Source organism: Serinus canaria, chromosome 11, assembly GCF_022539315.1.
Source record: "Serinus canaria isolate serCan28SL12 chromosome 11, serCan2020, whole genome shotgun sequence".
Lineage (NCBI taxonomy): Eukaryota > Metazoa > Chordata > Aves > Passeriformes > Fringillidae > Serinus > Serinus canaria.
Window position 1 is genome coordinate 689,380 of NC_066325.1, and position 15,659 is coordinate 705,038.

A 15,659-nucleotide genomic window follows, 5' to 3' on the forward strand; every position below is an offset into this window, starting at 1 on the left:
TTTTATCCTCTTCCTGGGAGATAAAATGGCAGTGGATTCTTCCTGTTGGGTATTATTATGTAATTTAAAATATGCATTCAAGAAAATTCAAGTGAGTTAACAAACATCCCACTTTCCCAAGAACATCCTTGCATCTCAGCAGTATGCTTTTCCTTCCTCCCCTAAATCCTGGAGAAAGACACTCTGCCTAAGTTAATGACAATGCTGTTGCATGACATTACATTGGCCATTAGTTCTACTTTGTCATTTCTTTGGATTCTGGTAGAGTGGGAATCTTCACACAAACCTCTGTTGTCTCTGAGTGTAAAATTTGGATTATGAATAATTTCAGGTGGTAAACTGAAGATAAATCTTGGTCCATTGGCCGAGTCATCCTTGTCATCAGCACTAATTGTAATAAATTGCTGCAAAAGAAAAGCACTCTGTAAACAAACAGCTCCTTCTCTGGGTACATCACATACAGGCAGCACTCTGAGATAGCCCTTGAGTAAGAATGTAAAATAGCAGAACCCCCCTCAAATTCAAATATAAGCAATTGGAAACACCAAGCTGACTCCAAACTACAACAGGCAATCATTAATTACTATTGCATTAACCACCCCAGAATGACAGCTGTAAAAGCACACACCTTCAACATTCTTATACACAAATATGTGTTAATGGTAACACAACAGATTAAATAAAATTCTGCAGAAAACTCAGCAGCTGAGAAGGTCTCTTTTAAGCTTGTATGCTGACTGCAAAGGCACAGATCATGTACAGAACTGTATTTCTCTATGATCCTAACCTCTCTTCCTCACAGATTGCCAGGAATAAATTGTTGGCTAGACTCTACAGGCACTGCAATGCGATCCTTCCCGTAAGACACTGACCGTTTCTGTAATATCCAAACCAGTCTCACAATTGGGAAAGCTGCCCCCAGCTCCACTGGCCCTGTGCTGGTGGGTACTCCCAGCCAACACCAGTCCCACTCCATGCACAAAGCACTGGATAACTGCTGATAACAGTTCAGAAATAAAGTGCCTTTCTGGGTGCTCAAGGCTTTCTGGTCAAAACCTCAAAACAAATGTTCATTTATTCCCTCTCATTGGAGCTGACAGGACAAACCTGGGCTAGTGCCTGAGAGAAGAGCTGTGTGTGCAGGGAGGTGGGGGAAACAAGGAAGGTGGTGGGCACAGGAAGGTGGGGCAGGGGAGGATGGTGGGCAGAAGAAGGTGGTGGCACAGGGAAGGTGGGGTGCACAGAGCAGTGGTGGGCACAGGGTGGTGGTGGGCAGAGGAAGGTGATGGGCAGAGGGAGGTGGTGAGAACAAGGAAGGTGCTGGGCACAGGAGGTGCTGGGCAGGCCATACCTGGTTGCTTCGGGCATTCTCACACACGAAGGCTTCGTAGGTAGCTGCAAACTTGGGAGCATTGTCATTGACGTCAACAACCTTGATTGCAACGGGAACTTTGGCCTCCTGGTGCTGTTTGTCTGTGGGAGAGGCAACACTGAGATGAGACAGAAGCAGGAAGACCCTTCAAAACAAACAAATTCCCAGCTGCACTCAAGGAAAGATCATATATATGCTGATGTAATTCTGCTGAGATTTCTTGCAGTTTTTCAAATTGAGACAACTGGAGGATTACAGGATTCATACCACTGGTTCTCAAACACCTCAGTGAAATACTCACGGACTTCAACTGCAAAGACAGAGATATTATGCCAAGCCATTTCTTCCCTATCCAAAGCCTTTATTGTCTTGATATTGCCATCTTCTGCATTAATAACAAAATATCTTTCAAGGTCGGTGTGACGATCAATTGAATATCTAAAGAAGATTGAAAGTCAGTAATTAGAGAAAAGAAGGACTTAGGATTTTCATGCATCCAGATTTGTTCTATATAATTATTATTTCTAAATAATTGTAAGTAGTACACCTATTGTTGTCCTCAACATCATTGTCAAAAGGACAATATGTGCTCTTTTAAAAGGAGAATCACCTGGTTGGTTTCTACATTTAGAAAAACAGTACATCAGAATGTTTGTAATAAGTGAAAATGCTGGTCTTTGAAGTCTCTATATCAAAGCTCTAATATATTCTTTATTTTCTCTTCTTATAAAACATGATAAAAATATCTACTGAGATATTTTTTCTCTTCTGTTTCATATTAATTTTGGTGATCTTTTAAGTCTTCCAATCTTTTGTTTACTTGGAATATTAATTGATCATACCGATTTATCAGCTATTATCCACTCTCTGCACATTTGTACAGCTTTATACAGCTTTGACTTTCATAACTTCACGTTGATATTCTTTGAAATGTTAAGTATACCCACAAAACAGGTTTTCATTATTTAAGTTACACTGAGAACATGACAAATAAAATTAAACTAATAGAAGGCTATTATAAGAATTCGTTACTATGAGGGTGGGCAGGCCCTGGCACAGGGTGCCCAGAGCAGCTGTGGCTGCTCCAAGCCCCAGTGTCCAAGGCCAGGTTGGACACTGGGGCTTGGAGCAGCCTGGGACAGTGGAAGGTGTCCCTGCCCGTGGCAGGAGGTGGGAATGGATGAACCTTAAGGTCCTTCCAGCCCAAACCATTCCATGAGTCTGTGATTCCAAGACGATCCAACATAACTGCAGAAAGTAGGGGTCTGTGTGGGCTTGTCTTTAATAATTAACACTTAACAATTACCCAGCCCAATCCCTAATCTGCATCGTAGACTTTGATATGTTGAGAAAAGTCCATGCTGTGATAACAGCACAAGATATTTGTGGAAAATTTAACATAGAATAGAGTCTACAAAGATGCCCTTAAGTATATTTGAATTAGACATAGCTATAGTATCATACAGGCTTTGAGAAACTGGAAGCTATTGGAACAGCCACAAAACCAATGCTGGATGGTTAGACTTTCAATATTCTGGGTGTCTGTAGATCTGTCACACTGTCTTCAGAACTTGCCTAGCAATTCCAGAAGCTAACACTAAGAAGGAAACAGGAAATCCAGCAAACCTTATAGCACTGTTGGCAGCATCCGGGTCTTTGGCATGTACTTTTCCAACCACAGTACCAGATGCTGCATTTTCCTGTACTTCAAAAATGTAACTTGGCTTCAAAAACACTGGTGGCTCATCAGCGTCTTCCACTGCTATTTTCACTGTCACCGTGTCCTTGAAGGGCCCGTTGCTGATGAATTTGGGGTCAATGTGGACATTGGCTGCCTCCACCTTCAGGCTGTAGGACTTTTTAGTTTCATAATCTAAGGTCTGTGAGAAACAAGAGGACAGTGCGTTCCAGAGTCAGGGAAACCAGGCTGTAAGAGCAGCAGGCAGTGCCCTAGTGTTCAATGACATCAAACAAAGGTGAGCGTCTGTCAGCGAGCTTGGACTGAAATGTGTGTATTTATAAACATAAAGACTCAAATGGAAGGAGCTACATTCTATGTATGGAGCAGCATGGGAAGGCACTCAAAATATCACCACAGAGTCTTGGTCTTGCTCTTTGCTTGCTGTACCACTAAGGAAATCATCTGTACTGGAAATATGAATTTTGTCTCCATCCAGCCTTCCAGGCAGCACAAAAGTGCAAGGGATGGGAAAGGGGCTCCCACAAGAGGCCTGGCTTTATCCGGGTTGGCAGGCATTCCACGTGGATGTTGTTTCAAGTGCTCCTGGGTCACCATGAGATAGCATAGTGATGAGTTAAATTATTTAGGCAGTGGCAAAAATAAGAAGATGGTTTGGAGTGCTTTCATTCCTGCAGTTCTTTCCCACCACAGAACTCATAACACTTTCCAAAGGGGAGGTGGAATAATGCCCCATGGGACAAGTCCTTTTGGGAGCCTGATCAAAGCCACAGCACCTCTGTACCTGCATTGGCATGAAGCGGCTGCAGGGTTGCACCTCAAAATGATCACACAGGTGCTAACCACAATTCACAAAGTATGTTAACATCAATGGAGTGGAGTGACAGCTCACCCACATTTCAAAACACACAAAAAATCCGCTCCCACCTCTAGACCAGAGACAGAAATCAAACCAGGGCAGTTTTGAGCAGAGGAGACCTCTGGGTCCCTTCCTGATGGTCTGCCCTAAAGGGCAGGGCAGGCTTGACCAGAAGTTGACCAGGCCTTCTCCTTTGAGTTCTGATTATCTTCAAGAGAGATAAATAGCTCAAAAATACAAAGGGCAAAATGATAATGCTTCCATAATAATAAGATTTATGTTCTGTAATTTGCAATTTAAAATTAATTTGATAACGCTTTCAAAGCTCCCACTGATGGGCTGTGTGTGAAATACCCTCTGCTGCTTTTCCCATAGCCTGTGACTCCTTCAGAACACTATTGTGGACAATGCACAGCTGAAGAATTCAAACTATAGGGCATGAGGCTTTTCAGACTGAACATAAAGCAACAGCGAATGTCTGCTACTTATCAGCACTAGGCAAAACTTCATTAACAATGAAGCTGATGGCATCGTATTTTACCGTGACTTTTTATTATGAATTCATTTAGTTTGTGCAATTAATCCACTGTACAGTATTTATGTAACTCTTCTTGGTTATTCTCTTCCATTCCAATTCAGCTAATGGGGAAATGGAATATTAAGAGTTAATCACACCTTGAGAAATTAATTAAGTGAAATTTGCATTTACTAATGCTTTAGCTTAGGTGGTAATCCATTATTACCAAATATTCTGTCAGCAACGAAAAACACTAGATAGCAGTAGGCATCACTCACCTTCTTAAGCTTCACAACCCCTTCCTGAGTTTCATAATCTGTGGTGATTTCAAACATGTCCATGCCATCTCCATCGATGATGCTGTAAGCCACCAAGCCATTCTCCCCAATGTCAGGATCTTTGGCCTTCACTCTCCCCACTTCCTCTCCTGGGACAGCTGCTTCCGACACCGACATCTGGTACACACCTGGGACAGGGAGAACAGGGAGAGCAGGCGTGTGCCCCGAGTGAGCAAGTGCTCCCCACTTGTGCTTTTACTCTTTGAACTTGGGAATTCCAATAAACACAGCAATCTTTGGCATTGTCACCCCCGGGAAGGAATGTTGTGTTGTGCTCTGTTCTGCTCTGGAGAGCTTTAAACAGCAAGTCAGCTGTGAAACCTTAGCCCATATGGATAACGTGTAGAACATGACCTCCTCCCTCTTGCCCTCTGCTCAGTGAGGGACTTAAAAGGACAACCAAGCACCCGGAATGCAGCAATTGTTGTGGCATCAAGGTTACCATCGATAGCAGAGATGTTATTACAAAAATGGAAGGAAAACTCTCACATGACTCATGGTAAAACCTTCACCTCTGTTTCTCATTTCTGCCCATTCATTCAAGAGCCATAGATCAGATACAGTGAACTGGATAAATCCTGTCTGCTGTGCTAGCTAAAGTATAAATCTGCTGATTTCTATGGCTTGAAATTGGAGTGTGAATGTAGAGCAACAATGATTATTAAAATTTCACACCATAGAGAGTATGTACCAATTTGTATGTGATTTCGTGTCAAACAAAAAATGGCTTTCCCATGGCAAGCTCCAATAGGAAAACCATCCCCAAACATCCCACAGTTGTTTCCCTGGGTAGCCAGGGACATCAGAGGAGAGCAACACTGTTCCTGGATAAATATCTCTCCAACAGTTGTCCTTTAGGCACTACTGATTCCAGAACTTTCCCATACACTTCCAGAGTTCAGATAATATAACCTGATCCTAAATAGATAAATCTATGTCAGCATTTTCTGCCACATCATCATCAGTAATAAATTGGGGAGGGAAAAAAAGGGATGAAGAAAAAAATAATCTAATTTATTCCCCTTTGTAATTGCTATTTTTGGTCCATGGGCACCCTAGGAACATTAGGACTCTTACACCAGGAAGGGACTTGGCTCATTACCCATAAAAAAACCTGCCACATGTCATTGAAATAGGTCATTAACTCCAGTCAAAAAGAACCAAAAATTTAAGCATATAAGTCATTAACAGTTTGAGTGATGAACATTAAAAACAAAAACAAAAAAACAAAACAAAACAAAAAAAGAATCCAAAAAAACCCCAAAAAACAAAAAAAAAAGAAAATAAGAATGAAAATATCAGTCATTTGGCTGTTTATACAGACAGCTAAACCCTGGTTTTGAGTTACAAAACCTTCCTAAAGCAGATTTAACCTGGGGGTGAATGATTAAGTAGAGGAACTGCTTTTGGGCATTTCTGATAATTTAACATTTTCTTACAAAACACTCAGTAAAGAGGCTTGAATTCATAGAAAAAATCCATAATTTGATGGAGTTAACAAAATATTGTATCCTGGTGTCCCAGGTTATGATGTGGAGGGAAAAGGCTTGTTTGTAAGGTACATAAAACCTGATTTTTTATGATTTAATCCTTTTCTTTTTGAAAGGTAAATGATGCTGACACAGATTCTGGAATTCAGCTCTTGCATGAGAAGCCAGGGAGCTGCAGCACTGGAAGAAGAGCTGTTAGAGGGATGGCCACAGCCAGGACACGTCAGGGTCAGAAGGGCTGCTCAGAGGAGAAACACGGGCTGAGACGGCTTGGAGTGAGTCTGCACTGCACTCAAAAACCCCAAACCCACACAGAGATGAGCTGCAGAACAGATGTGTGGGCCCATTAACGTACTTCCACCCAGCTGTGAAGGCTGAGTCTGGTAATGTCAGCCCTGATTAATTTTATATGTGAAAAGTAAATTGCTCAGGTATAAAAAAATTGCTGTATTTGACCTGCATTAATACACTTCAACAATTAAAACATGTTGCTAATGTGCTAAATTTAGTTTGTTTTGTCATGGTAAATATAAGACTTGAAGAATATATATATATATATATATATATATATATATGTCTCTCTGCTCATATAAGTTATACAGCATGGCCCGGTTGCTTCAAAAATGAAGTGTAGGGTCAGGAATCTTTGCAATTCAGTACTGGCCCTAAAAATGTATCACTTTGCAACACAAAGCAAATATTCCAGACACTAAAGTTCCATATGTTTCCAATTACAACTTCTTTATTCACATGTGGCGCAATAATCCATCTGTTCTTGCCTCTTCAAGCCTTGGGTGTGTCTGATGCTTCACAAACATGGGTCCTGGTAGGAGAGGGAGAAGGATTTTGTTGATACTCACTCTGTGGGAACTTTGGTGGGTTGTCATTGACATCTGTAAGCGTAATTGTCACTTTGGTTGTCCCTGAGAGGCCTCCCATGTGTCCTCCCATGTCCTTGGCCTGTATCACCACGTGGTACTCCTCCTTGGCTTCTCTGTCCATGTTGGGAAGGGCAGTTCGGATGATTCCTGCAGGCACGAAGGAAGGAGGCAAACACAGGTTTAATGAAAACCTGGCTGCTGCATTTGGAGTGCATTAAACACAGCAATATTTGCAGTGATGGTGGAGGTTCTGCTTTCCCTCAGCATTGCTGTGAGGAAAGCAGCCCTAATATTCCACGCAGAGGACAGGCCTGCAGAATTACAGCTGAGCACAGAAACAGCCTTTCAATCGTCACAGCATACAGAACACCCAGAAACAGCATCAAATTTCTGATGCAGAAGCTCCAGCAAATGCCAGGAGACCAACGTGCAGCAGAGCAGGAAGCTTTGCTCAGACACAGCAGCAGCTGAGCCAGGTCAGTACATTCAGTTCCCTTTGATGCACTCTGGTCATGAGGAGCCACTCAAAGAAACTGTTTAACAATACCTGTTTGAGCCTCCACCGAGAAGTAGGGCTGACCTTCAAGGATACTGTAAACCAGTTTGGCACTGTTCCCATAGGTAGGGTCATCAGCATCTGAAGCTGTTACCTGAATAACTGATGTACCTAAAAATGGAGAGCAAACACAGGAGGGAAAGTCAGAGGCAAACACGTCTGGAAGGACCATGCAGAGATGCTTTCAGTCACACAGCAGAGCTATTCTTAAATTTTTTTACTTCCATGTTTGGTAAATGAAAATCAAAATTACTTGACAATTTCTATATGACAAAATATACTTGTGTGATCCAAAAAGATCTGTCACAGGCTGTGATGTGGATTAATATTCTAACCAGTGAAGATATAAAGCCAGCAGTCACCCTGCACCGTTATGGTTTTTCCCCTCAGTAGTTTAAGCCTTATATTGCTTTTGTCATTAGACAGCCAAACAATAGAGTTTTCCTTTACATTTTTCTCAGTAAGTTTCAGACAAATCATTCCTGTAGAAATCTCTGAGACAGAATCAAGCTCAAACAGGAGATGAAAATGGAATATTTGGTGAGGCAGTAACTTCACAGCTTTATTGCACAGCTCTGCCAAAGGAATGATCTTTGTGTTTACCCCAGAGGATTCACACTCCATAAATTCCAGGGGACTCTTCTGCTCCTTCCTAGGAGGAAAAATAGTTCTATTCTAGGAATGTCTCCCAGTTAGGAGCTGTGCAGGGTTTGATTTGGGCAGCAGATTAAATCATATCAAGTGAATCAATGGCTGAACATGAAAGTAAATTTTACTTCCCCAAATCCTTGACAATAAGAATGAAATAAAGCCAAGATGTCCTGACAGTGCAGCACCTTCCACAAGGGCAGTGCCCTTCTAAGTACTCACCTACATTTGACCTCTCGGGCACATTGGCATGGTAGTTTTCATGGAGAAACTCGGGTGGGTTGTCATTTATATCTTGAACTTTGACAATGAATTCAGAAGGGGGTTCCAAAGGTCTGTTTGTGTTCCTGTCCACAGCCTGAGCTGTCAGGGTGTACTGAGCTCTCTCCTCCCGATCCAATGTCTTAGTTGCATGGATGTTCCCTGATTTGTCATCAATAACAAAAATGATTCCTGCTCCTTCACCTGAGAGAATGTATTTAATGTTTCCATCTCCAGAATCAATATCTGAATGAAGCTACAAAAGGAGAAACAGACATACCTTAACAAGGGAACACACATTTCCTGGATGTGCTTATAAAACAAAGAAATGAAGAATTGCTATAATTTCACAGTTTTCAACAACTGTGGCTTCCATCTGGCAATAATCCACACTCAGGGACATGCTGTGACCACAGGTACCCTGCATCCAGGGCAGTGCCAGCCCAAACATGCCTCCTGCCACATGCAGGGCTCTGCTAAACCCAAAATTTCAGATTTAAGGAAGGAAATACACAAAAAAGATGCTTATAGCAGGTTCTTTATTCTCATGAAGTTGGTAGGAAGAGTAATCTTTTTACAAAGATTTTGTACACTTCAGTGAACAATGTTCCACTAGGTTGCATGTAAAATGCTGTTAAATAACAAATGGCATGAGTTAAGTGATAAATGAATGAGTCCAGCTGCGCCCAGGTGTGCAAGAAGGCCAAGGGCACCCTGGCTTGTAGCAAGTACAATGGAGCCAGCAGAACCAGGGCAGTGACTGTCCCCTGCACTGGGGACGCTGCTAAGGCCACACTTCAGGGCTGTGTCCAGTTCTGGGCCTCCCCATTCAGGAAGGACATGGAGGGGCTGGGGGTGTCCAGAGCAGGGAATGGAGCTGGGGAAGGGGCTGGAGCCCCAGCAGGGGCTGAGGGAGCTGGGAAGGGGCTCAGCCTGGAGCAAAGGAGGCTCAGGGGGGCCCTTGTGGCTCTGCACAACTCCCTGCCAGGAGGGGAAAGCCGGGGGGTCGGGCTGTGCTCCAGGGGACAGGGACAGGAGCAGAGGGAACGGCCTCAGGCTGGGCCAGGGCAGGCTCAGGGTGGGCACCAGCAGGAATTTCCCCATGGAAAGGGGGCTCAGGCCTTGGAACTGCCCAGGGAGGTTTGGAGTGCCCATCCCTGGAGGTGTCCCAGGAAGGGCTGGAGGTGGCACTCAGTGCTCTGGGCTGGGGACAGGGTGGGCATCGGGCACAGCTGGGACTCCCTGGGCTGGGAGGGATTTTCCAGGCTAAATAATTCTGGGATTTTGTGTGATTCTGTGATTGCCAGCTAGTTTTTAATTACACCCTCTCTAATATAAAAGAGGCAACAAATGCTTACTAAACATTCTTAATTCCCAAACCAATGCACATTTCAGTTTGATGAATGAGGGAAACATTGAGCCAAATTACAGATTTATTGATTTTATATTGACAGCTACAAATTGCCCCATTTTAAACCAGAATACCCAGCATGGTATTTGCTGACATTGATCCTGTTTCTCCACTCCTTTTGAGCTGGGGTTAAATCAACACCATTCTGCTGCTCATTTAGAAACTGGCAAATATACTGGTTTATTTACCTGTCTATATTTTACTAGTGTTAGACAGTAGCAGAATAAAAACATGTCCAGGATGTGTGTACGTACACACGTGCACACAGATATTTACCTTCCTCTATACATGGCCCTCAATATATTTAATTTTACTGATAATTTGAAAATGAGAGGATAAAAAGATACCTATTTTACTGAGCTGCTGGGTTAGACATTCAATTTTTAATCGCTGTTTTGAAAGACTTGAGAATGATATTCTTGAGACATATTTTTGCTCAAGTTGTTGGTGTGGTTCTTGCTGTTTTGCTGTTTTGCTGAGTAACAGCTTGCATACTTCCATTCAAGGACTGCTGAGGTCAATGGAAATATTTGTATTGACTTAGGTAGTATTTTGCTTAGCATCTAAACTGAGCTACCAGAAAATGAAGAAGCAGCTTATACAGCACAAAGGCAACAGCAAAAAACCCTCCCCCCCAAAAAAACCAACCAACCACGCAAAAAAAAAGAAAAAAAAATCCAACCAAAAAATACCAAAAAAAAAAAAAAAAGAAAACCCACAAAACACCTCAAAAATAATAAAAATTAAGAATATTGATCAATGGCTGAAAAAGGAATTTTTCTTACCCTTCCTACCAGCACAGGATCTGGTCCCGTGTACTCCTCTATAACAAAGAACTGGTTCCACACCCAGCCTCTCTTGGAGCGGTGCAGGACTTGTCCCTCCTTGCCCCGGTCGCGGTGCCCGTGCAGCGAGGGCCGGGCGCGGCTGGGGCGCTCTGTGGCCAGCCCGTGGCTGTAGCACAGCACCCCCAGGCACAGCAGAGCGGCCTGCAAACAACGCTCCTCCTTCATTTTTGGTTAGTGTGTAGGCACAGGAGGATCCGAGATTCCACCCCTTCCACCTTGGAAGTCAGGAAGTCTGGGGCCACTGAGGAGTTTCAGACCAACCCTTGTGCGCATAGGATGCCACCATGTGATAGATGCATCACCTTAATGCTCTGCAGCTTCCCAACTCAGCTCCTGGAACAAGGGAAAATGGGAAAAATCGTCAATTTTTTGAGCATCTAGTAGGGTTTTTTATTTAGCAAAACAAAACTAGGACTTCCTTGGTAAATATCAAGATAAGAAGATTATCAATGCTGAGTAAGGAGCAGATTTGATCTTTTGCTACATGCAGCTGCCACCTTGCAGAATCTCCTGGCTGGCTGGTTTGGCCACTCAGTGGCTGGAAGCTGAAAGATAGATAGGGAATCATATTTCTGTGATATTTTCAAATAGATTTAGCCCAAGATGCAAGGTAACTGTAGAAATACCTAATTTAGACCTAATCCCTCTTTGAAACTTAGATATAAGCCTTTGATATAAGTTGTTAAGGTGGAGGTCCAGATATAAGGGAGATCCCAAGACTGATCAGGAATGCAATATTTCTCCACCACACCTGGCATGATCAACACACCCTTATGCTGAACATAACCACCCCTGTTTTTTTTCTGGGCAGGAGCAGGGGCTGGCAGACCTCCAAGGAACTCCAGTTTGGATTTAGACCCTAGAAGTACTGCTGAGGATCAAGGCACTGCCTGCACTGATTGCCAGTGTGATGCATTCAGACTTTTTTTGGTAAACATTGATTTAACTATTTATTTCTACTTTCCCTGGGTGTCAAATTACTAGGATTACATTGACCTCCTACTTTCTAACATGTCTTAAAACACTAGGTCAGATTTAATATTTGAGGGAGAAATTGCATTATATAGTGAAACCTGAACTAAGCAGCCCTCAATCACAAAGGGCACTTCCATTTATCCCTGGGGTTTCCAACATATTCTCCTTAAATCTTTACAAAGCAACAAATTTTACAAGGTCCCTAAAATATTTTGTTCCGTTTTTGGTGTGATTCACTTTACTCTTCTTCAAGATACTGATAAAAATCTTGACGTTATATTTATACAGGCAAATGTATAAATATGTACCACCATCAACTGTAAACAGAATGATTTTTAAATGTGAAGTAAGGAGATCTTAATGGCATTTTCAGCAGAGAAAATGTGAATATAGACAAAAGCTTGAAGTAAAGCACATTCTGTAACTCCAGCCACAGACAAACATCTCACTAGTCCCAAACCCACTCATTTGGGGCTCTTTCTAACATCCTAAGGAGTTATGTTCTCCTTCCACATTCCTTTTACAGTTACATAAAAATACACTGGCTGACAGGGTTCATGAATAAGGAATGAAATATATTGGTTTATTTCCTCAAAAAAGATCAGCTTTCTATTTTATTTCACTGAAAAACTGAAATTACAGCACCAAATTAGCTCCAGCATAATGAATAAAATGACATTCTCACACATAGATGAAAATATAGTCTGGCTTTCCCAAGCATACTTATTAAATAGATTTGGTATATCCATTTGGCTTTTTCCTATTGTTACACAATTACACATTACAGATTACTTACACCAGCATGGAAGACATAAAAAGGAAAACAATCCAAATGATTTTGCTCAGGAAAATGCTTCTATTTTGACACAATGTATGTGTGTGAAGTGTGGAGCATTAGGTCTATGGTTTCATGTCTCCATTTCACGTCTCCATGTTGCTGAGGGGTAAAAACAATGAAAGGCTTAAGTGGTGTGAAAACTGAGATTTCACCTAATTTGGATGCTTGTTTTGCACCCAGCTTTGCATAGGGATAGAAAAGGATGGGATTTGTGCTGTAGGGCTCACTCATGTGCAATAGTTTGAGGGGATTGGGTTCCTGGAATGTTATAAAGAACCTAGATACTTCAAATATAGAATAGGAAGATATTCCTGAACAGCTGTGCATTTCTAAACCTGCTGTGAAAAAAAAAAAAAAAGCAAACCCAAACCCAACCTAAAAGCTGTAAATAAACTTCATATGTTAATAGACTTGGGGTGCATTTGAAAATTAAACTCACAGACAGCCATTCATCATTAGCATCACAGAATGATGTCAGCTACAGAGATAAGTAAACAAATCCCCCCGCTCGTCCCCAACTCCTCAATACTGTTATGTAAACCAGTAAACACTTTTTAAAGCTGCTTAACCAGAACGGCAGAGCCGAGCTGATGCACACACTGCTTATTATCAGCTATTCAAGTGTGAAGTGCTGGAAACAAAATGTTAATCACAGATCCATGCTTATTTACTTACAAGGATTTAAAGCAAAAATTCTTTCTTTATCTTTTGTTTTATCCTCTACATGTACAGAGATGAAGCGATAAGGCTCCATGTCTTCAAGCTAAAGAAAACTATTCTCTCTCATCCACCACTTCAGAGAGTCCCAGAAACTCAGCATGGTTTGGGCTGGAATAGACCATAAAGCTAAATGCTTTGGGTGGGAAGAGACCTTAAAGCTCACCCACTGCCATCCCCTGCCATGGCAGGGACGCCTCCCACTGTCCCAGGCTGCTCCCAGCCCCAGTGTCCAACCTGGCCTTGGACACTGCCAGGGATCCAGGGGCAGCCCCAGCTGCTCTGGGCACCCTGTGCCAGGGCCTGCCCACCCTGCCAGGGAACAATTCCTCATTCCCAATATCCCACCCAGCCCTGCCCTCTGGCACTGGGAGCCATTCCCTGGGTCCTGTCCCTCCAGCCCTTGGCAATTGTCTGTCTCCATCTTTCCTGCAGCTCCTCCAGGCCCTGCAAGGCCACACTGAGCTCACCCCAAAGCTTCTCCAGTGCAGGTGAGCAATCCCAGCTGTGCCAGCCTTTCCTCCCAGCAGAGCTGCTCCATCTCTCTGCTCATCCTGGTGCCTCCTCTGGGCTCTCTGTAGCAGCTCCAGCTCCTTGCTGTGCTGGGCCCAGGGCTGGGGCAGCTCTGCAGGTGGGGTCTCACCAGAGGGGCAGAGGGGCAGAATCCCCTCCCCTGCTGCCCACGCTGGGCTCAGCCCAGGGCATGGGGGTTCTGGCTGGGCCAGGTCCTTCTTGGGCTAAAAACGAGTCCCTTGGGCTGTTTGGAGCAATTGCTTCTGCTTTGGTTATAAAGGCAAAGGGCTCTGTGCTAGCAGCAGTTCCAAGCTGCCTCTGTAGGCAGTGACTCCCAGGTCAGACAGGCTGCCAGGAAAGATGGAGTTGCAAGAACGTCCCTGGCCTCCTCATGCTCCTTCTCTCCTCCTGGAGTTCATGCTCTGCTCACTCACATCATGTTCACGCCAGCAGTAAAACCTCTGACTCCTGTCCTCAGAAAACCTAAAATAGCATAAATCAACAGTCTCCCACTGAAGGCTGTGAAATTACTTAAATTCAAACCAGCTACAGTCTGGATTTTCATAAGCAACTTGTATTCTGAAAGACAAGGTGCACAAGATGCTCTTAAGTTAAAGCTAAAATAAACATCATTAAAAAAATGAAGCAGTAGCTTTTACCAAAAAAACCCCCAAATTTCTTTTTTCCTTCCTTTATTTTCCAAACAATCCACTTAAAACATTTCAAACATTTCAATATTAATTCAGCTGCTGAAAGCCTACAGCTTCCTTCTACCTCAAGTAGAAAACAGCTAAACAATTCATAAAGTAATTCCTTTTTCTCTTGGGCAAAATACCTCATAATCCTGAGACTTTGGAATACAAATGTGAGGATGGCAATTGTTGCAGCTGCTGGGCTGCTGCTCCAGTGAGCATCAGAAAATTCTGTGCGCAGCACTTGGATTTACACATTGCACAGATTTGTCAGACTGATTTGCCATGAAAGGCTGTAGTCTTTTTTAAAAGTCACAAACTTTGAGGCCTTAGGGTATCTCTGCCCATAGGTTATAATCCTCAACAGCAGTAAAGCCAGTCTCAGTGGGTAGCTGACCAGTCTGCAACACTGCTGCTTTTGGCTGGGATAGAGTTAACCTTCCTCCTGGGAGCTGCTCCAGTGGTGTGCTTTGGATTTAGGAGAGTGATGCTGATAACACACTGAAGTTGGAGTTGGCGATGAGCTGTGCTCTACACTGAGTCAAGGACGCTTCAGCTTTCAGCAGGCTGCATGGGGGGCACTAAGAGCAGGGAGTGGACACAGCTGGGATAACTGACCCAGCCTGGCCAGAGGGATGTTCCAGACCATTCCACTGTGCTCAGCACATAAACTGGGGGAAGCTGGCCAGGTGTCTCTCAGGAGCTGGCTGCGCAGAAGTCTGTGAGTGGTGAGCAACTGCAGTGTGCACCACTTGTTCTGTATATTCAAATTATTTCCTTGCTGTTATCACTGTTTCCTTCCTTTTCTGTCCTAAAGTGTCTTTATCTCAACCCATGAGTGTTTTCACTTTTACTCTCCCAAATCTCTGCCCCATCCCTGGGGAGTAGCAGGGAGTGAGCAGTGCCTGTGAGGTGCTCAATTGCTGGCTGAGGTTAATTGAAAAACATCCTACATTATTGTTTAGAATTGCACAAGGTATCATTTTGAAATCCCAAATTTTCCTAACAAATCTGTAAAAAAAGCTGTTACCCACTTCCTTGACT

The 15,659-nt window shown here is 43.2% G+C and overlaps 1 protein-coding gene across 3 annotated transcripts in view; it reads right to left on the reverse strand.

The window, feature by feature from the left end:
• CDH11 (cadherin 11) overlaps positions 1–15,659 on the reverse strand; it is an 82,134-nt gene that overhangs the window by 8,385 nt on the left and 58,090 nt on the right. For 2 of the 3 annotated variants that reach the window (XM_050978845.1, XM_050978846.1), the window contains 9 exons: positions 10,818–11,213; positions 8,583–8,877; positions 7,704–7,823; positions 7,136–7,303; positions 4,726–4,913; positions 2,999–3,252; positions 1,674–1,810; positions 1,352–1,473; positions 287–404 (listed from right to left, as the gene is read on the reverse strand). In XM_050978845.1, coding sequence (XP_050834802.1) covers positions 287–404; positions 1,352–1,473; positions 1,674–1,810; positions 2,999–3,252; positions 4,726–4,913; positions 7,136–7,303; positions 7,704–7,823; positions 8,583–8,877; positions 10,818–11,045 — 1,630 coding nt within the window. In that variant the 5' untranslated portion in view covers positions 11,046–11,213. Of the gene's footprint in view, positions 1–286; positions 405–1,351; positions 1,474–1,673; positions 1,811–2,998; positions 3,253–4,725; positions 4,914–7,135; positions 7,304–7,703; positions 7,824–8,582; positions 8,878–10,817; positions 11,214–12,651; positions 12,793–15,659 lie in introns of all 3 variants that reach the window. The other variant, XM_050978847.1, reaches the window with a different exon arrangement.